The sequence below is a fragment of the Cebus imitator genome, unplaced genomic scaffold, assembly GCF_001604975.1.
Source record: "Cebus imitator isolate Cc_AM_T3 unplaced genomic scaffold, Cebus_imitator-1.0 Scaffold313, whole genome shotgun sequence".
NCBI lineage: Eukaryota > Metazoa > Chordata > Mammalia > Primates > Cebidae > Cebus > Cebus imitator.
In genome coordinates, this window is record NW_016107628.1 from 833081 (window position 1) to 853875 (window position 20795).

The 20795-nt window shown below is 52.9% G+C and overlaps 1 protein-coding gene across 4 annotated transcripts; it reads left to right on the top strand.

Moving 5' to 3' along the window:
• The first annotated feature begins 1213 nt into the window (after positions 1 to 1213).
• Positions 1214 to 9189, top strand: TAGLN2 (transgelin 2). 4 transcript variants are annotated; one of them, XM_017503654.2, is made up of 5 exons: positions 1214 to 1334; positions 6836 to 7043; positions 7487 to 7661; positions 7948 to 8050; positions 8374 to 9189. In XM_017503654.2, the coding sequence occupies exons 2-5, from the start codon at positions 6864 to 6866 to the stop codon at positions 8513 to 8515; spliced, it is 600 nt and encodes a 199-aa protein (XP_017359143.1). In that variant the 5' UTR covers positions 1214 to 1334; positions 6836 to 6863; the 3' UTR covers positions 8516 to 9189. The 4 variants fall into 4 exon arrangements, with proteins under 4 accessions (XP_017359143.1, XP_017359142.1, XP_017359141.1 ...); XM_017503653.2 differs by having other exon boundaries at positions 1229 to 1331; positions 6834 to 7043; XM_017503652.2 differs by lacking the exon at positions 1214 to 1334 and adding an exon at positions 3058 to 3336.
• The last annotated feature ends 11606 nt before the right edge of the window (positions 9190 to 20795 follow it).

The following is a 20795-nucleotide window of genomic DNA, read 5'->3' on the forward strand; positions in this document are numbered from 1 at the left end:
TAATCCCAGCTACTTGGGAGGCTGAGGCAGGAGAATCATTGAACCCAGGGGGCAGAGGTTTCAGTGAGCAGAGATAACACCAATTCACTCCAGCCTGGGCAAAAGAGCGAAACTCCATCAAAAAATAATAACAGCATTCACTATGTGCCACACACTGCTCTAAGCCCTATAGGTGGACTGTTTCAGTTCTCCACAATTCTGAGTTAGGCAGTCTCATTAACTCAGCTTTATAAAGCAAGGAACTGAAGTATAGATTGCTTTAGTAACATGCACAACAGTCACACAGCAGGTAAAGGGAAGAGCAGGTGGGAAGCCAGTTAAGGAAGGGAACATATCCTAGGCAGAGGAATAGCCTTTGTAAAGGCACAGAGGAGTGAGAAGGCTTGACAATCAGTGGGACTGGAATATAGGGCTAGGTAGTCAGGGAGGGAACGGAATAGAAAAGTTGGGTGGGACTGGATATTGACATCCTGGAGTCTCAGGTTCAAGGGAGGGCTCTATCATGTGTGAAGAACTCCATGAAAGCTGTAACCAGGACTCCACGGGGGGCGGGGGGAATTTGCTCAACAGAAGCGTGAAAGGATCAGGGGCTCTCCACCCCTGAACTTTGCTATCCTTCACCCTCAGAGACAAAAGAACCCCGGCTAGCCTCCTCCCGCTGAGGTCTCCCCCTCTGATCCACCCAGGATTTAGGAAGAGATACCAGGTCATAGAAGAGGAGATGAAAGGTGGGGAGAAGACAGGTCTGAACCCTGGGTCCCAACACCGACCACGCCCCTAGGGCCCTGGGCAAAGAGTGACCTCACTGTTAGTCGCTGCCCAGGCTTGAAGTAAGAGGTGAGCAAGATCACGTGGGGGTGCTGTTCCGGCCTGCAAGTCCCAGTCCTGTCACACACTAGTCAGTTGGGGTCGGGGAAGGTCTTCCTGTGCTTTCGTTTACCTTGCCAGCCTCTAAACTAGGAGGCTTCTTCCCACATAAACACGCCCACAGCCTCTAGCTAACTTTCTAGGCAGAAAGTTTCCTACTGTGGCACAAGTCTAAGGGCTCCCGGTGGAGGCTGAGGTTCTCCAGGATGTAGACCACTGCAGCTGCCTCTGTAGGTCCAGACTCCCCGAACCTTTAACCCTTGTTCTGGTCCACTGTCCCTCTCCCTCAAGCAGTCCTCCCGTCTTCTGCGCTACGGCGCCTTTAAACCTTCTTGGCCCTTGCCCCGCCCCGGGTCCGCCCCGTCTGAGGCGGACCCTCCTGAAAACCCCCGGCCGGGCAGGGCGCACCACTTGCAGCTGCAGCCCCTGCGTTGAGTGAGTGCGCAGCTCTCCAGCCTGCTCGAACGGTGAGCAGCTCGAGGGGGACGGGGGTGGGGGGGATGTGCGTAGATTGTAGAAAGCAAGAAGCCAGCGCTTTGGACTTGCTCCAGCGAGCTCCGGGATCAGGGGCTGGCACCAGGCAAGGGTGCGGTGACTGCTTTACCCCTCCCCGTGCTGCCAGGTCCTGTCCCCAAGCCCTGACCCGACGTTGTTGGACGACGAGGTCAGGCGAGGTGAGCCTGTGCACAGACGGGGGCGTCCGTCCGGAGCAGGGACTCGGGGACTGAGCCCCACCCGCGGGCTCCAACGCCGAGTCCTCAGTGGGGCGAGGGGAAAAAAGGGCGTCGGACATTAGCTGGCTGGCCCCGAGTGACCCCGAGTCCCGGCGCCGGCCCTGGCCCAGCTCGTGCTCCCGGGCTTTCCCGCGCGACCCTTCACTTCCTGGTTCCAGGAGCACGTGTGGGCACTGCGTGCCCTCTGCGTCCCCGAGGCCGCCCTTTTCATTCCTGCTCCTGCTAGCTTGCTGTTCTGGGGACTCGAGGTCACGGGCTGGGGGTGGAGGGCTGTGCTTAGGTCGCACGGTGACTTTCTGCGAAGCTCCAGTCATCTCTGACAGTCCGCGGACCTCCCTCGGGGGTCTGGGTGCTGCAGCCCTGACTGCGCCCCGGGGTGCCCTGCCTGGGTGAGGCTGTGGGGGTAGGGATGGCGGCTTTTACCCCAGTCGGAGCGCCGCTGCCCCCACTGGGTGCCCCCTGCTGCTGGGAAAGCCGGTGGTGGCCGCGGGCGTGCGGGCGGGCTGCCCAGACCACTGCGTCACCCCAGCGGTGGGAGGGCGGTGGGTGACTCATGTGTTGTAACGGCCCAGGGTGTGGTCGTGGGGGTGGGGGCGGCGGCTGGGGGGCCGGACCTGCGGGAGCGGAAGTGAACTGCCGCCTCCTCCTGCGCCGCGGGCCTCCTGGGGCTACCTGGAGCCGGTGTCCGGGGAGTTCTGCAGGCAGTTGGTATCTGTGGGGCACAGAAACGGGGTGAGAGTGGGTGTGGAGTGTGGGATCCGATGTAGTAGACCTGTGGCTAGGACGGGACTCCCCGCAGTTTTCTCTCTAACTCCAAAGCACCAGACGGCGGTGGCGCTCCATCTCCAGCCCCCTCCCAGTTTCTCCTCCCCACTGCAAGGGAGACCTAAAACTGCAGAGGAGGCCAAGGCAGGGCGGGCCCAGTAGGGCCCTACCATTCCAGAACCAACAAATAGGTTTTGTCCGACAGCAACTCCCTGCCTCACCCCAAGGCCTCTGCCCGGGCCCTCCTCCCTGCCAAACTCCCCCCACAACCCTTTCTCATTCCATCCCTTCTCCCTCCAGAATTTTCAGTTGTGGGTTCTCTAGCTCAGAACACGCTTTTCCTTCCCAGGGCATTTCTTCTCCTGAACTGCTGCTTCCTGCGCCTGCTTCTTGCCCAACGCGGGTCATTTCCTATCTCCCCCACATGCTGTCCGCTCCCACTGTAGCTGCCTCCTGGAGGAACTCCTTGCACCTGGCTACACCGGGGCACTGCTGGGACGATCCCACTTCTGTCCCCGTACTCACAGCCTGCTCACCACAATGTCTGTGTGCAGCGGGTGTTTCTGCCCGGGGCCCCCACCCAGCCTCCCAACACTGTGTTTGGTATACAGAAGCCATGGCAACGGCCCCCACCTCATCCCTCCTCCCACGCAAGCCTTGGAGCTTCCTGTTTGTGTGGCCTCAGCTTTCTCTTCTGCTCCTGACTCTTGGTGGTTAGGGGCTGCCCTACGGTGGTTCCCTTAACTGTGGGCCGCCCCCCCATCCTTGCTGCTGCCTGTGGCTGGTGCCCTCACTGTGCTGTTTGAGAACAGTCCCTGCCCCAAATCTGAGTTGGGAAGTTACCCGGTGTCCCATCTGCACGGAGGATGGGAGTCCCTTTGTCTTCCCAATTAAACACCCTAGCCAAGAACCCCGAAGTCTCCCCTCCCCCACCCACGTCCGCCTTTTCTTTGGCTTTGGCTTTGGTGAGGTAAGCTTCCAGCCCAGGGTCTGGGTGGGGCCGAGTGCCTGGCGTGGCCCCTCCCCGTTTCCCGCCTATTGTAACTCCAGGGTGAGGGTGAGGGTTGTTCTCCCGGCTGCTGTAGCACTAGGGTTTAGATTGCTCGCTGCCAGCCCATCCCCCAGGGTGTTCAGCCGCCGCCTTCCCTTGGGCTCCCCAGCTCTGGGGGTCCCCCACAGCTGTCTTGCGGCTGGGCATATCTCTTCTCCCCACCCTGGTAGGCAACTTGCTTGCTGTTTTCTCTATGATTTAGGGAGGGCAGGGGCAGGTCCCCTGGGGGTCCCTAGGCTGGACCTTCCCAGCTCCAGCAGCCGCAGCCCATCAGCTCCTGCCTGCCCGTGGGGGTGGGGAGGAGAAACAGCTGCTGGCCTGGCTGGAACTGCCCCTTCTCAGGACTCCGCCCTGTGGCTCTGGCACCTCAGAGCTGGAGGGCAGTGGCCCTGGAGTGGAGCAGACGCACTGCAGCTGGAGGCCGTGACCCTGCCAGCTGTGTCCAGGCCCCGGAGTGGGGGCGGGGGGCCCTCAGCCTCCACTTTCCACCCAGTGGTGGGTCTGGGAGGCCAAGTTTGTCCTGCCTTGGGGGTTTGGGGCCCTGGAAGAGTCTGGCTTCAGTCTCTTCTCTGCTCTTATCCCCATTGTCTAGGTTAATCATTGTCCTGTCCTTCTTTACCTGTGCCATGGTAATTCCTGAGCCTCAGGCCACTTGGTCCCTGGAAACACGGCCCTGAGAGACCCAGGTGACTACAGCACAGCCCCCAGAAGAGAGGTGTGGAACCGGGCTGCAGCAAGGGGGCTCACTGGTGGTAGTAGCCCTTAGCCCCTTCCTCCTCCTACCTGTCTTCCAGCCATTCCCCGTGCATCAGAGCTTAGAGGGCTCTATGGCAGAGTGGCGGTAGAAACTTTCTCTTCAGACCTCAGCCACCCCACCCCGCCTGCCTTCCCCCAGCTAATGGCGTGGGTGCCTGGCACTGTGGGTCAAGGCCCAGACTGACACTTATCTGGCCCAGCTTTTGGGCTGGGGGAAGTGGGGGGGGGTGAGTTGCTCTTAATGAGGTTTAAAAATAACTGATTTCGGGGAGGATATGCCGGAAATGTGCAGCTTGATAAGCTGGGGTAGAAAGGAGCAGCCATGTTGGAGTCGGGATGGGAGGGACTGGCCCGCCACCCGGCTTCTGTGACTGAGAGGTGTTCAGGGTTTGAGGCACGCTGGTCCCCTTGTATTTTGCAGAGCCCCAAGGCCTGCTGAGGGGGTGGTGAGACCGTTTAGCCTGAGTGTGTGGGAGAGTGGGAGCCAGAGTGGCTTCATCCCTGAAGGCTGACCTGGCCTGGAGCCAGATGTGGTTAGAAGGGGTGGCTCTCGGCTGGGCGAGGTGGCTCATGCCTGTAATCCCAGCACTTTAGAAGATTGAGGCAGGCGGATCACGAGGTCAAGAGATCAAGACCATCCTGGCCAACATGGTGAAACCTCATCTTTAAAAATGTAAAATGTAAAAATTAATTTAAATTAAAAAATGTAAAAATTAGCTGGGCGTGGTATCACGCGCCTGTAGTCCCAGCTACTTGGGAGGCTGAGGCTGGAGAATCACTTGAACCTGGGAGATGGAGGTTGCAGTGAGCCGAGATTGCGCCACTGCACTCCAGCATGGCAACAGAGCAAGACTCCGTCTCAAAAATAAAGAAGGGGTGGCTCTCTTTCCTGCCCTGAACGAAGATGCCTGTCCTGGGGGTCCCCTTTCATGAGCAGCCTGACAGCTAGCTCTGTTTTGGAGAAGAAAGACCAAACCAGGGTGGGGATGGGACAGAAAACGGGGACTGTGCCCCTTCTCAGTTCGTGGCTCCCTTGGCATCAGTAGCATGCCTGGGTCTTGCTCAGCCTCTGAGTGTCAGACCCAGGTGGTGCGGTGTTGGATGGGAACACACTGCCACAGTGAGGTTGGCCGACTCAGGCCATTGGTGGTTGGGAAACCACCCAGTTCTTGCTAATCAGGGTCCTCCAAGTAAGTTAAAGAAACCCTCCTGTGTATTTCCCCATCCTGCCCTCTCTTCCCAGGTTACCCCAAAAATATCACCCAGGGCTCCTGTATTAGTTCCCTATCTCCGCTGTAAGAAATTGGTACAAGCTTAGGGATTTAAAGCAACGCAAATACAGTATCGTACAGCTCTACAGACTTCAACAGGGGTCTCACTGGCTAAAATGCAGGTGTTGGCAGGGCTGTGTTCCTTCTAGGGGGTTTCGGGCGAATCCATTTCCTTGCCTTTTCTGGCTTTTGGAGGCCACCTGCATTGCTTGGTTCTTGACCCTGTGTGACTCCAACTTCTGCTTTCATTGTTACTCTGTCCCACTCTGACTCACCTGTCTACCACTTTCAGTTAGTAAGGACCCTTGTGATTACACTGGGCTCGTCTGGATGATCCAGGATAATCTCCCCCCTCAAGATCTTAATCACATCTATGAAGTCCCTTTTTGTCATGTAAGGTAACATATCCACAGGCTCTGGGAATTAGGACATGGACACTTTTAAGGGGCTATGATTCTGCCTATCATAGCTCCTAGAAGGGAAAGTAGAATTTTTTTTTCTTTTTTCTCTTTTTTTGGGACGGAATTTTGCTCTTGTTGCTGAAGCTGGAGTGCAGTGGTATGATCTTGGCTCATTGCAACCTCCACCTCCCCGGTTCAAGCAATTCTCCTGCCTCAGCTTCCCAAGTAGCTGGGACTGCGGGCACGAGCCACCATGCCTGGCAAATTTTTTGTATTTTTAGTAGAGACGGGGTTTCACTGTGTTAGCCAGGATGGTCTCGATCTCCTAACCTTGTGATCATCCACCTGCCTTGGTCTCCCAAAGTGTTGTGATTACTGGCGTGAGCCACTGGGCCCTGCCCTAGAATTTGTTTTTATTGCCTGGTTTCTCGTAGGCAATTTCTTTTGCTTGCTGAAATCCCTCAAGGACCTATTCAGGCCTACCTCTTCCAGAAAGCTCTCCCAGGCTGCTTCTGCCCATCTGCTTCTTTTAATTCCTACAACATGTGATCTGAACTGTAAACTTCAGTATTCTTTGTGTGCAATCCTTACCCGTTCATATGTACTCACTGTGTCTCCCTGATGGCACTGTGGGTACTTGAGGACCAGCGACTTCTTTCTCTTTCACAATCCCTGGCACAAATAGTAGGTGCTCAATTAAAATCCAGTGGTTTGCACCAACCTAGATGGTTAAAAAAAAGAAGCAAAGAAAACCCAGAGGTTGAGTGAGAGTAGATCCAACCAGTTTCCCAAATGGTTCCACATTCTTCCTCCTCTCCCCAAATCATTCTCTTTTCCAGGGCTATTAAAGAGCAGAGTTGCATTTGGCTGCAGTTCTGGTCCTCAGCCTTGGGGCTCACCCTGGGGGATATGGCAGGCAGAATTCCTGAATTCCCCACTCCCCAAGACTGCAAGGTGTTGACCAAAGGCCCGGGTGTGTCCTCTCTCTAGCTCCCCACAGCCACCGCCACCCATTGGAATGGCCAACAGGGGACCTGCATATGGCCTGAGCCGGGAGGTGCAGCAGAAGATTGAAAAGCAATATGACGCAGACCTGGAGCAGATCCTAATCCAGTGGATCACCACTCAGTGCCGAAAGGATGTGGGCCGCCCCCAGCCTGGGCGGGAGAACTTCCAGAACTGGCTTAAGGATGGCACGGTGAGAGCTGGGCCCCACTGGCTTAGAAGTGCGGGCAGAGCAGGCCTGGGCCCAGCGGACTGGGGATTGTTTAACCTGCAGAGGGGAAGGCTGAGAGCACAGAAGTCCCAGCCTCTTCCTCAGCCTGAAGGTCTTTGTCGAGGATGTGAGGGGGCCCATGCTTTCCTCCTCCCTTCCCATGGAGTGGAGTGTAAGGGTGAATGCTCTAAGGAAAGAACTGTGGGAGAGTGTATTAGCGAGGAAAGACTAAAAACCGGCTTTTCACTCTGGGCTTGAAGGCAGGAGGCTGGCAAGAAGGACCCTGAGGCTTACCCTAGTGAAAGGGTCCGAGCTGTTTTCAGGCAGGACAGGAGCCTCTCTGGTTCCTTGGCTCTGGTTCTGAGGGTGGTGCACGCTGAGCTGTGGTAGGTAGGCATGCTCTCACCTTTGCTGTCCTCATCCAGGTGCTATGTGAGCTCATTAATGCACTGTACCCCGAGGGGCAGGCCCCTGTAAAGAAGATCCAGGCCTCCACCATGGCCTTCAAGCAGATGGAGCAGATCTCTCAGTTCCTGCAAGCAGCCGAGCGCTATGGCATTAACACCACTGACATCTTCCAAACCGTGGACCTCTGGGAAGGTGGGACAGGGCCAGGGTCTGGGGCCTGTCATCCAGGAGACCAGAGATGGGGCTGGGCCCTCTTGACCAGGGAGAAGGGACTGTTTTCTGGCTCCCTGAGGAGAAAGAGGGGTGTGTTTGTGTTTCCTGGAGGACTTGGTCATATTGCAGGCTGGAATATGGAGAAGAGTATGGAAATTAATTGTAAAAATAATTAGGAAGCTAGGCCTGCTGACTTAGTGATAGAGGTGGAATCCTGGCATCTAGGACCCTGTGGAGGCTGACACATTCCCATTCTCCTTCCCAGGAAAGAACATGGCCTGCGTGCAGCGGACGCTGATGAATCTGGGTGGGCTGGCAGTAGCCCGGGATGATGGGCTCTTCTCTGGGGATCCCAATTGGTTCCCTAAGTAAGTATTGCTGGGGCAGCCTCAGGGTCCGGCAGGTGCCCAGCCCCTGTCCCTGGGAAATAAGTAATCTCAGTAGCAGCTGGCCCTTTACAAAGCACTTTCAGAACATTCCTCATCTTACTTAATCCTCACAATACCCTCTGGCATGGCAAGTGATTGTCCTTTTGGACAGATGAGGAGGTGGCTTCAGAGAGCTTATGGCTCTTGAGGGCAGAGCTGGCGCCAGTCCTTGAGTCAACAGCAAAGCCTGCGCTGTGTCCGGGGAAGGGATTTACTAGGGCAGCCTGTGACCTCCTCCTAACCAGCTCTCCCTTGCCATGCAGGAAATCCAAGGAGAATCCTCGGAACTTCTCGGACAACCAGCTGCAAGAGGGCAGGAACGTGATCGGGTTACAGATGGGCACCAACCGCGGGGCATCTCAGGCAGGCATGACCGGCTACGGAATGCCACGCCAGATCCTCTGATCCCGCCACAGGCCTTGCCCCTGCCCTCCCACGAATGGTTAATATATATGTAGATATATATTTTAGCAGTGACATTCCCAGAGAGCCCCAGAGCTCTCAAGCTCCCTTCTGTTAGGGTGGGGGTTCAGCCTGTCCTGTCACCTCTGGGGTGCCTATTGGCAGCCCCTCCCCCCAGCTTACTAATACATTCCCTTCCCCATACCCATCAAAACTGGACCAACTGGGCTCTTCTTTTCCCCTGGGACCAAAATGTAGGGGCCTCAGCACCCCCACCACCATGCCTCTCCTCTCTCCTGGTCTGCTCTGTCCCTGAGCTCTGTGCCCTCCATCCATCCATGGCTGAGCGTCAGTGATGTTGCCTCCGCTTTCTGATGCTGGACTTGCCTTGCTCCTACAAGCATGCTTCTCCCGCAGCTGTGGCTGGCTGCAGGAACTTAATTTATAGGGAGGAGCCTGTGGCAGCTGCTGCCCCAGCCACAGCTGCACTGACTGTGCTCACCACACATCTGGGGCAGCCTTCCCTGGCAGAGGCCCTCATTCTCATTTTCCATTCCCCTCACTGTGGCTAAGGGGTGGGGTGAGGGGATGGAGAGGGAGGGCTGTCTACCATGGTCTGGGGCTTGAGGAAGATGAGTTTGTTGATTTAAATAAAGAATTTGTCTTTTTTGAATGGACTCTGGCGGTGTCTGGGACCACTGTGCCACTGTGGGGAAGGGAGGAATACTGGCAAAGTGCAGTGAGTGATGCCGGAAGGAGGGCAGAAGTGAGAGTTTGCAGTGCGAACCCCCATCTTCAGCTTCCTCCCCATCCCCATACTCACTTGGGAGGGTGGGTTGGAATTGAGGTGGGGATAGGATCTCACAGCTGAATGAAGACTATACTGTAGACAGTGTCCATAGGGAGGTAAGGCCCTTTCTAGTCAATGGAATTGGGTAATCCTGCCTACTTCCTCTGGCTGGGTCTGCCTCTACAGCCAGAACAGCTTCTCAGTCACTAGGAGGGTGGGGTTGGCTGCTGGCACTGCCATGAATCCTGGCAAGGGCAGCTGTCTCCAGGTGAGAGGCCCTCAGGCAGGCTTGGCACGAGGTGGTCTGTGTTGGAGTTGGCTGGACCTGTGTGGGGCTGAGGGTGGGGGCTGCAGTGGTGAGGGAAGTGGAAAGCTGGGGAATGAGCAGGAGGGAGTTGGTGGTGGTCGCTGGAGGGAAGGAGCCTTATTGATTGATCCTAAGCACCTGTGAACTACATGCCTGGGAGGGACTAGTGGCAGAGCCTCCTTTCTAGGTGGGTAGCCTAGGGCCAAGATCCGTCAGTTTTGGGTCAAGTTGTCTCCAGTGCCTATCCTTGACCCAAACATGAGTGTACTACCCATAGTTTTCTTTTTTTTTTTCTTTTTAAGACACAGTCTGGCTCTGACACCCAGGCTGGATGGAGGGCAGTGGCGCCACTTAGTTCACAGCAACTGCTGCCTTCGGGTTCAAGCAGTTCTCCTGCCTCAGCCTCCTGAGTAGCTGGGACTATAGGTGCCTACCACTATGCCCAGCCAATTTTTGTATTTTTAGTAGAGATGGAGTTTCACCACATTGGCCAGGCTGGTCTCGAACTCCTGACCTCAAGCGATTCACCTGACCTCATGGTTCCACCTTTTCTTGCCATCTCCCAACACCCCAGCCTCGGCCTCCCGGAAGTGCTGGGATTACAGGCTTGTGAGCCACCACGCCCAGCCCCAACCACAGTTTCTAATCTCTAGGTATTACCTTCACCCCAAGGCTTCCCAATCAGACCCTGTGTCTCCCCAGGGGGAATTTCAGGCGCCCTGGGCCAGCCTGACATTAGGTTCCAGCCCCATCAGCCTTCCTTGCCCCTCTCCCCCTTTCTACTAAAGTAGAAAGGTTTTATCTCTGTCTCCCTGGGAGGAGAAAGTCAGGACCCTGTGCCTGAGGGAAACAGGTTTATAACCAGAGCTTTTATTTTCTCCCCTTTTGCTCCCCTGTTTCTCGGATGCTCCCTCTTCCAAGAAGCACCCACTAGGGGCCAGGCCCCCTGCCAGTGTTCCATAGCCATGGCTGTCAGCCTTGGCTCCACGCCACGCCACGCCATGCCACGCCACGCCACACCTTGGGAGGGGCTGTATTTGCTTGCTTGCTGCGCTCTCACAGACTGTGGCACAGATAAGATAGGCTGCAGCCTATGGGCAAATTCCCAGGGGATTAGATCCTTTATCTCCCATTCAGGAAGGCTTTGTGGAATGCTAGTGATGTCATCGCAGAGAAAACATTGAATTCGCTATTTATACTAGAACAACAAACCGCCACCTTCCCTGGTTTAACTATTTATAGCTATAAATTTTTGGCCACATGCCTCACAACTCTGAGAAATGCCGTTTGTCACCGTGTCAGCACTGAGAACCACTGCCTTCTCCCAGAAGACTCTCACAAATGCCCAGGAAGTGGATATCACTGTCATATGTTCCCCATTTTGTTCTCAGATGAGGAGGCTGGGTCTCAGAAGGGCCAAGGAACGTGCCCAGGGCCACAAAGCAATTAAGGGAGGAGCAGGGATTTGCATCTAATCAACCTGGCTCTGAACCCAGCTAGCCTGTGCAGTTCTAGACTCAGCATGAAGTGAAGCTGTGGAGGGACTAGGGGACAGAGGTGGTGGTGGGTGGCAGGACGGTGCTGCTCATCTGCAAGCTGAAGGTGTTAGTTCTTCCCTCATGAAGTTGCCGTGAGGATCAGATGAGCCGCGGAAGGCGCCTTGCACGGGGACTGTGAGCACACAGTGCTCGGGAAATGGAAGTGTGGGGAATAAAATGTAGAACATTTGTGTGTGGACCCTGAGCTGAGAGGAAGCTGATGCTGGCAGTGTCACGCCCTTCGCCCCCATCCTGTTGAACACGGACGAAGATGCTTCGAGTGGCCCTATCCCCACTCCCTGGAATAGTTTATTTTCAAGAAAGACACCGGCTGGATTTGAGAGGTGCTCATCCGTGGGGCTCGCCTTTCTTCTAGCTGCACCCACCACCACTCAAGCCTTGTAAGGAATCTCAGTGTCCCCTTACTCCACCTAACTGCAGACTCAGCTGCTGATTCCTTCTGGAACCGGCCTCCGCTGGCATCCCAGCATTTTGTTCTGCTTTCTGTTTGTCTGCTTTTTAGTATTTTGTCTCACCTGAGGTCACAATTTCATCCCCAACTCGGCCTCTCTCATCTCTGACCCCACTTGAGGCCCAGAAGCCCAGACCAGGCCCCAGCCTGTGTATGATTCTGCCTTTTCTTGCCATCTCCCAATACCTTATTCTCCATGGCTCCCCGCGGTGGCAGTCTCTCTCTCTCTCTTTTAAAGTTCCGGATACATGTGTAGAATGTGCAGGTTTATTACATAGGTGTACGTGTGCTATGGTGGTTTGCTCCACCTATTAACCCATCACCTAGGTTTTAAGCCCCACACCCACCGCTTTCCCCACCACAGGCCCCGGTGCGTCTTGCTCCCCTGCCTGTGTCTGTGTGTTCTCATTGTTCAACTCCCTATCAGGTGTCTCCTAACACTCTGCCCTTGCAGGGCTGCTGCCGCCGCCTGAAACTATCTCCTTCCAGGTCTCACCCCCAGTTGCTCCTTATCTCCTTCAGGTTTTTGTTCAGATGTCACCTTCCCTGATCACCTCATTTAAAACTGCACACTCCACCCTCAGCCTGCACCCGGTGCTCCGCTCCTGCTTGCTTTTATCACTACCTGACACCCAATATTTTTTTACTTATTTATTTTCTGTCCCCTCCCATAGAATGTACACTACAGAAAGCAGGCTTTTGTTGGTTTTGCTCATGTGGAGTAGTGGCTGGCATGTTGTAGGTGCTGGATAAATATTTGCTGAACGAATGAATGAGCACGATACCACCCTCATGCTCCTCTGTCCCCTGGCTTGGCAGCATAGTGCCCAGCCAGCCCAAGGGACTACCAACCCAGCCTGCCATCAGATCTGAGATAAAGCCCAGCTCATCTGCCTGCTTCCAATGCTTCCAGATTATACATTTCCAAAGAATAAAAGCCTGAGAAGCTGCATTTCCTACAGACGGAGGAGAGGAGGTTGGAGGGTGGAGTGCATGATCTGGATAAATGGAAGATGATTTTTTTCTTCCCCCGCACCTCTCTCTCAATGGAAGGTGATTTGAGGATTTGGGGAAAAAAGAATGGGAGGAGGGCAGGAGGAAGAGGGAGAACCAGCTTCAGTTTATTTGTTCCTTGCCTTCAGCCTGGAAGTGGAAAATCACCAGGGAGGTGGAGGGAAGGTAGGCTTGGCTCATGGTGGCCAATGGAAAGGAGAGCTGGGGAAGGGAGGTAGAGAGGAGGAGGAGGAGGAGGAGGAGGAGGAAGAGGGTTTCAGATGCTCCACCCAGTTTGGCTCACCTGTGGGTAACAAGCATAGCTCTGTGCAGCCTATTCATGTGCGTGTGAGTGTGCATCCAGGTGTGTGAGAATTCGCAGGGCTGGGGGGGGAGTACAGGTGGGGGGAGATGAATCTGTGACTGTGGGTGGAGGCTGCCTATGAGTATGTGTTTACCAAGGATTGAGGATAATGGGTGCAGAGAGGTGTTTGTCCTGTGTGCGTAGGCCTCCGTGTGTTTGTACATGGCTCCGTGGAGAACAATATGTCCCATTCCTGCCTCAACCGCTGAAGGAGGCCTCTGAGAGCTTGGCAGAAGGCCCAAGGAGCAGTGGAGCAGGGAAAGAGCTGGATGATAGGACCCCAGGGAGGGAACAATAGAGGGCCTGGGATTAGATTTGTTGAAGAAAAGGCTAAAAGGGTGAATTAATAACTGTCTTCCTGAGAAGAAATGGGTTTTAGTCCCAGTGGCCAGGGAGGCAGATTAGAAGAAAATGCACCAAAGTTGCATCTAGAGAAACTCAGATTAGACAAGGAGAAACGATCCTCTTGACTCTGAAGGTTATTAGCCTTTGGAATCTCTTAAGGGTCAGGAGGAATGTCTTCAATCATAGGACAAATGGCATCTTGTTGCAGAGGAAAATGGGCAGTTCTGCCTGGGAATGCTCATATACACATTGATTTTTTTCATTCATATATTCATTCATTTAACAGTTATTGAGGTCCTACTTTATGTCAGGTTTTATGGGGGATGTGGATTATTAATACACGATCTCTTTGCTCAAAGAGTGCATAGTTCCGTAGATACAACACAGATAGGAGCCACAATAATTCAGGAAACCTGTGACATGTGCCTTTGGAGAAATGCAAATAGGGCCTTGTGGGAGGACTACTGTCTGCCTCTCAGTGCTCTGGATGGTGACTGGTGGTGATGTCATGGGGAGCTGAGGTGGCATACCTCTGGGATCATCTCCCTTGATCAGCCCAGGGTAGTGGGAGAGCCGGATGGGGGGGCCGTTCTGGAAAAAGGAGCAGCCCCTGGCTTTGTGGTCAGAAGTCAGGCTTCAGTGTGGGGTGAGGGTCTATTTCTTTCCTGCCTGGAGTGGGGAAGGGCAAAAAGGCCTGAGTGACAGTGAGAACCAGGGCTCAGGTAAGGACAGATCAACATCACTGGAGCTGGGGGTAGGTCTGAAGGGGTTCTATAAACATCTCCTCAGATACTGGGATGGTCAACTGTTTTACATCACTGTTGGCAAAACCTGAGACAAAGTCTTGCTCTGTCACCCAGGCTGGAGTGCAGTAGCGCGACCTTGGCTCACTCCAACTTCTGCCTCCCGGGTTCAAGCAATTCTCCTGCCTTAGCCTCCCGAGTAGCTGGGATTACAGGCACCCACCACCATGCCTGGATAATTTGTGTATTCTAGTAGAGACAGAGTTTCACCATGTTGGCCAGGCTGGTCTCGAACTCCTGACCTCAGGTGATCTGCCTGCCTCAGCCTCCCAAAGTGCTGGGACTGCCCCTGGCCCTTCTCTCATTTTATAGATGAAGAAACTGAAGCTAAGGGAATAAAAGTAACTTGCTGAACCCAGCTAGTGGAAAACCAGATTTAAGCTTCTGACCACCGAAGTCCAAGCTATTGGTCACCCTGTCATGGGGCTCCCCTGTGAGGTGGCTGACCCTGGGGAAGGGTTCAGCCTGCAGAGGGCTTGAGGTGCGGTTTCTCTGTGAGTGGAGGCCCAGGGCCACAGTGGAGGAAGGAAGAGGTCAGGTTTGGGAAGACGTGCAGGAAGTTCAGTTCTGCAGCTGCCACTTCTCTGAGGCAAGTGAGGATCTGGCAGCTTTAGATGGGAATTAATGGAGAGTACCTGAGGTTGAGCCCCTGGATCCAGCAACTGGGGGTTTGTGTCCCCAAGTCTCCCTGATCTTTCTAGATGCTCTTCAGACAGCCAACCCTTTTTTTTTTTTTTTTTTGAGACGGAGTTTCACTCATGTTTCCCAGGCTGGAGTGCAATGGCGCGATCTCGGCTCACCGCAACCTCCACCTCCCGGGTTCAGGCAATTCTCCTGCCTCAGCATCCCGAGTAGCTGGGATTACAGGCATGCGCCACCATGCCCAGCTAATTTTTTGTCTTTTTAGTAGAGACGGGGTTTCACCATGTTGACCAAGATGGTCTCGATCTCTTGACCTCGTGATCCACCCGCCTCGGCCTCCCAAAGTGCTGGGATTACAGGCTTGAGCCACTGCGCCCGGCTCTTATCTCCAGCAATAAAAACCACGGCAACCATCAGGATGATGCCTGAGACTTTCACTTTCAAGGCATTAGCATATCTTAATTCCCGAGAGGCTTGTCTCCTCCTGGTAAGGCTTTAGTAGTTTTATGCCCTTTAGAGAGAAGAGAAGAACTAAGCCTAGCGAGTGTAAGTGATTTTCAGGGTCCCAGTCCTCTTGGGAGTAGAAAGCATGCCTCATATATCTTTGTGTGGCTCACAGGTCTCAGAGCAGATAGTGTCAGGCCCAGAAAGAGCTCAGTTCAAGTCCATTGTTTTGAATTGGTTCCGCACGCACTAGAATCCGGGTCTCTGGACTCCTGGTCACTCACTTGATGTTGAAAATACCCAAAGTCAAGTGTACCCCTGGATATGAGTTTGGCTATAGCCTACAGTGGACTCAGGATGGTGGGATACCCCAGCTCCCATCCTCTGTTTTCTCCTAACCCTGCTACAAGGAGTCTCAACTTCTTGAAACTTGTTCTGTTCTCTAATTGACATCCTCAGACTGCCAGCATTGGAATCTCCCGGGATGCTGGTTAGAAATGCAGATTCCATCATGTGGTCTGGTCATAGAGACACAAGGCCCAGTGGTCACTGAGGGATGTGGTCTCTGCATGGACTATCTTGATTCCCTGCCATACCTCCACATGCTGCCTGGTAGAGTGGGCCTTCCACAAATAAGTGTGTTAAATGAATGAAAAAAAAAAAAAAGGAATGCAGATTCCAGTTAGACCTCTGAGACCTATGGACTGAGAATCTGCAGCAGAGGTAGTGAGCATGGCATCTTGAATTTGCATTTAAACAGGCTTCCTCCATAATCCTTAGGCAACGACGACCTAGGAGATTCACGAGAGAAGTTTCTCCAGCAAGAAACTTGAGGTCTGTGAGGCCTGGCCTTGAGGCCTTGAACAAGAGTTGGCCCTCCCCCTCCCCCTGCACTGTTTGGTGACTGTGGCTGGGTTGCCAGGGGAACCAGGCTGTGTAACTTCCTGGCTTTGGCGGTTTTCCCCTCCTTGGCCTTATCTCAGCATCCGCCACCCTGTCCAGGGCCTGTGCCGGTCACGTAGGAGGAGAAGCTGGTGCCAGGCGTGTGGAGGCGTGCCTAGGACGCCAGGGCAAGGCTGGCCCAAGGACTTGGGGCAGGCAGGAGGGTGGAGAGGCGGTTTCCAAGAAGGCAAGGAGGCTGCAGATTTTGTTAATGTCTTTCTCTTTGGTCTGAGAGATAGCTGCACTGTGGGAATGTGGGGAAGGGGGTTGGTCAGCCTGGGGCTCTGTCTGTCATTATTCTGGCATTTCAACTCCTCATTCATGGCCTAATTCCCCCTCCCTGGGAGTAGGGGCACCAGTAATACTGTGGCCTGGCCTGTGTCCCCCTTTCTCCTCCTTCCTCCCTCTGCTCTCTAGACCCAGGGCCTCCAGTGCCCCTCAGTGCTCGTCACTACCATCCCCACCCTGACATCTCTGCCCCAGCTTTATTCACCCCTACTTATTCTCCTTGGCTGCAAATTTCTTCCTGTTCTTCAGACTCTGTCCCCTCCCCGTGGCCCATGCTGGGTCTCCGAGAAGGTAGCAGGAAGCCCTGAGAGTCTTTAAGAATGGAAAAGAGAAAAAGTTTTGAAGAACAAGGGAAGGCAGGAAATAGTTGAGTAAAATAATTCATGCATTTAAGTATTTGTTTATATTTTCAGCCATACTTTGATTTACAAAGAATTGAAAGCAGTTTTGAGAATTCAAGTGTTCCAGGAAGAAGGGGAATAATGAAAATAGTGAAATAGCCTCTCAGGCCTCTATGCAACTTGGAGGATTTATGATCTGATTCCTGTTGGTGCCTATATTACATTAAGAACAAATAACCCCCCGCTCCCATCACCATATTCCCATGCTCTGGGGGAAAGAAGCTCAAAGAAAACAGCCAGACACTGTGAAAATTGATTTTCCAGCCTGGTCTTATCTTCATGATATCTTTCTTTGGGGCTCTGACCCTGTCTCACAGATAGAGAAACGAGGCCCAGGTGGTTCAGGAAGTTAGCCAAGGTCTCTCACCTGTAAGTGGCTGAGACAGGGTTCAAACCCTGCTGATCTGTCTCCAAAATTAGTCACCACTTCTCCACTTTGCTCCTCCAGGGAACACAAATTGGCGAGAGCTTCTTCTAGGATATCCTAGATGGAATTATTGACTAGAAACCAAGCCTGGAAGAAGTAATGCTGTACTGAGGAGCAAATGGGCATCGCAGAATTCCTTTATGGGGGGTACTCCTAAAAGGGGAGCAGAGGCTGTGTAGGGAAATGTGAACAGGTCCAAAGGAAATGGGGTGACCCCTATCTTGGAGAATTCCCAGCAGCTAGCAAAGGAGTTCAAAGGAACCCCGAGAGAAATAGACCATCACTAACACGAGCTATATGCACTTACAGACTCTGCCACAGGAAGGTCGAAATCCCAAATCTATGGTCCTGCTACCCCCATCCCAGTTCCTTCTTCTTCCTTCACATCCAGCTTCAGCATCTCTGATCCCTGCACTGTGAGGTGCAGTTTCCTAAATGCATTTCAGAGAAGGGGGACAGGGAAGAGAGGAGGAGAAGGCAGCGGACAGGAGGGGAGGGAAGTGGGTGGGAAGGACAGAGCAGGAATCAGGGAACCATTCTCCTTTCTCATTGTACTTAGACAGGAGACACACTCAAGTAACAGGCCAGACTTTTCATTGTAACCAAACGGCTCTGCTGGACCTTGTCTCCCAGGCTCCTCCCATTTAAATGTGCTTATTCATCAGAGAGTCAAAATTCCTGTCCCTCCACCTCCACCAAGCACCAAGTGGGGAGCACCTCTGGGCCAGCGGGGTGACCAGCACCCAGGTCTAGTGGCTGTGAGGTAGAGGTGCCAGGACCAAGTCCAGCCCAAGATTGCTGGGCTCTGCTCCCACCTCCACACCCAGCTCCTCTCTTGGCTCTGAGCTCCCGGCCTCTGGCCGACAAGCAGGCTTTATCCTGAGACTTCTCTGGGAGTAGGAAGGATCAGGGAGCCTGAGGTGGGGTTAGAGCTGGACCCAGAATCTGGACTTGCCCTCTTTCTCAGGCATCTTTAGCCTCTAAACTTTCACCACTGTTCTCAGTCCTTGCTTGCTGGGCAGTGAGACCTGGCTGAAAATGGGATAGAGAACTAGGAGGAGAGGGAAATGAGAGCCTGGGGGAAGGAAAGGGACTCTAAAGACGAAGAAGTAGAAATGGGGAAAAGCAAGGCTGGAAAACAACAGTGAGGAGAAGAGTGAGCAGAGCTTGGCCGAGGTTGGGAGGTGAGAGTAAGGGCACCCCCTTGCCGTCCCCAGCAGCACCGGATATGGCTGCATTTTTTTTTTTTTTTTTTTTTTTTTTTTTTTTTTTGGTTTTTTTTTTTTTTTTTTTTTTTTTTTTTTTTTTTTGAGACGGAGTTTTGCTCTTGTTACCCAGGCTGGAGTGCAATGGCACAATCTTCGGCTCACCGCAACCTCCGCCTCCTGGGTTCAGGCAATTCTCCTGCCTCAGCCTCCTGAGTAGCTGGGATTACAGGCACGCACCACCATGCCCAGCTAATTTTTTGTATTTTTAGTAGAGACGGGGTTTCACCATGGTGACCAGGATGGTCTCGATGGCTTGACCTCGTGATCCACCCGCCTCGGCCTCCCAAAGTGCTGGGATTACAGGCTTGAGCCACCCCACCCGGCCTCTAATATTATTTTCTACACTCAAAATGCTTTTTCTTGTTCTCTCACTCAACAACAACAATCAAGACAGACAGGAGACTTCTGTGATGAAATGTGGGGGTTTTGTCCCCACCGACAAACAAGCAGTCGATTCTGCAGCAGATAACAGCTCGAATGCGACTCATACTGTCTACCTGGAGATAGCGTCAGATCCCAAAGGTTGGGGCTTTAGCGTCTAAAACTGCTCTCCGCTTCAGACAGCAGTCACAAGTCTGGGTGTCAGGAACTTCTTACTGACCAGCTTCAAGTTGGAGTTCCCATAACGCCCTCTTTGGGTTCGATTCATTTGCTGGAGCAGCTCAGAGAACTCAGGGCGACATTTACATTCATTCATTTATTATAAGGGATATTGTAAAGGATACAGCTAAAGAGATGCATAGGGTAAGGTTTGGAGAAAGGGGTGTGGACTTTCTATGCCCTCTCCGGTTGCACCACCCCCAGGAACCTCCAGGTGTTCAGCTATCTGGAAGCTCCTGAACTCTGTTCTCTCAACCCTTTTATGGAGACTTGGTTGGATAGCCATGACTGAAGCCTGGACATTGTGTAGAAACGTGATTGGACAAAAAGGGAATAATCTGATATTAAGAGACTGACTGGGAGCCAGGCGCGGTGGCTCATGCCTATAATCCCAGGACTTTGGGAGGCCGAGGTGGGCGGATCACAAGGTCAATAGATTGAGACCATCCTGGCCAACATGGTGAAACCCCATCTCTATATAAAAAAATAAAAAAAAGAGAGACCGATTGGGGAAAACCCCACAGGACCTGTCTGTTGAGATTCTTCTTGGTCTCTCTGTGCAGCATTCCTTCACCTAGGATATGGGGCATGATTCTGTCTGGAATGAGGATCTTGTGGGCCACAGCCAGATTAGGGCAGATGAAAGGAGAGCAGAAGAAGATCAGAGAGAGCGATTCTGTTTCCTGAGGCCTGCTTCTGAGGCCTAGGACACTCCAACATTATAACAAAAGACTATCTATGCAAGTTATGAGCCAGGAATGGTGGATGAAAAAAAAATATGTAGATGATTGACTGATTGATTGATAGGTAAATATCACAGGCATGGATTGATCAACACTTCTATTACAGATTAGAATGTTTCACTTCACAGCTTTTTTTGTAAATCATGTCAATTTTTATGATTGTTGTCAGTTTGGGGAAATCTGTATTAAATTTTTTATATGAGTTGTGTGATTTCAGAGCACTGTTCAGTAATTAACCCTAAATGTTCTCTCTCTTCTCTCTCTTTTCTTTTTTTGAGATAGAATCTCACTTTGTCACACAGGCTGGAGTGCGGTGGCACGATCTCAGCTCACTGTAGCCTTGACCTCCTGGGTTCAAGAGATCCTCCTGCCTCAGCCCCCAAGTAGCTGACTATGGGCATGTACCACCACGCCTGACTCCTAAATGTTCTTTGAATTGATGGCACTCATTAACCAGTTTGTCATAGGTCCTCATTCTAGTGTACTAACGTGAATTTTATGTAGTCTCCACAATGTCAATGTCTTATGTCAAATAAACAAGACACTTAGTATTTTCCCAATGTATTCATGGAATTTTCTTCTTATTGGATTACAAACAATCCAAAGGCCTATTTATTCTCTTAAAAATTTGTTTATTCTGGATGGGCGCAGTGGTTCATGCCTGTAATCCCAGCACTTTGGGAGGCTGAGGCAGGCAGATCACCATGTCAGGAGATTGAGACCATCCTGGACAACATGGCGAAACCCCGTCTCCACTAAAAATAAAAAAATTAGCTGGGCTGTAGCCTGCCTGTAGTCCCAGCTACGGGGGAGGCTGAGGAAGGAGAATTGCTTGAACCCGTGAAGTGAGGGTTGCATTGAGCCAAGATTGAGCCACGGCACTCCAGCCTGGAGACAGAGTGAGACTCCGTCTCAA

Coding starts and splice junctions, on each gene's coding strand:
- TAGLN2 (XM_017503652.2), top strand. CDS start 3,233: ATGGGAGTCCCTTTGTCTTCCCAATTAAACACCCTAGCCAAGAACCCC. Junction 7,044..7,486: donor ACTGGCTTAAGGATGGCACG/GTGAGAGCTGGG, acceptor GTCCTCATCCAG/GTGCTATGTGAGCTCATTAA. Junction 8,051..8,373: donor GATCCCAATTGGTTCCCTAA/GTAAGTATTGCT, acceptor CTTGCCATGCAG/GAAATCCAAGGAGAATCCTC.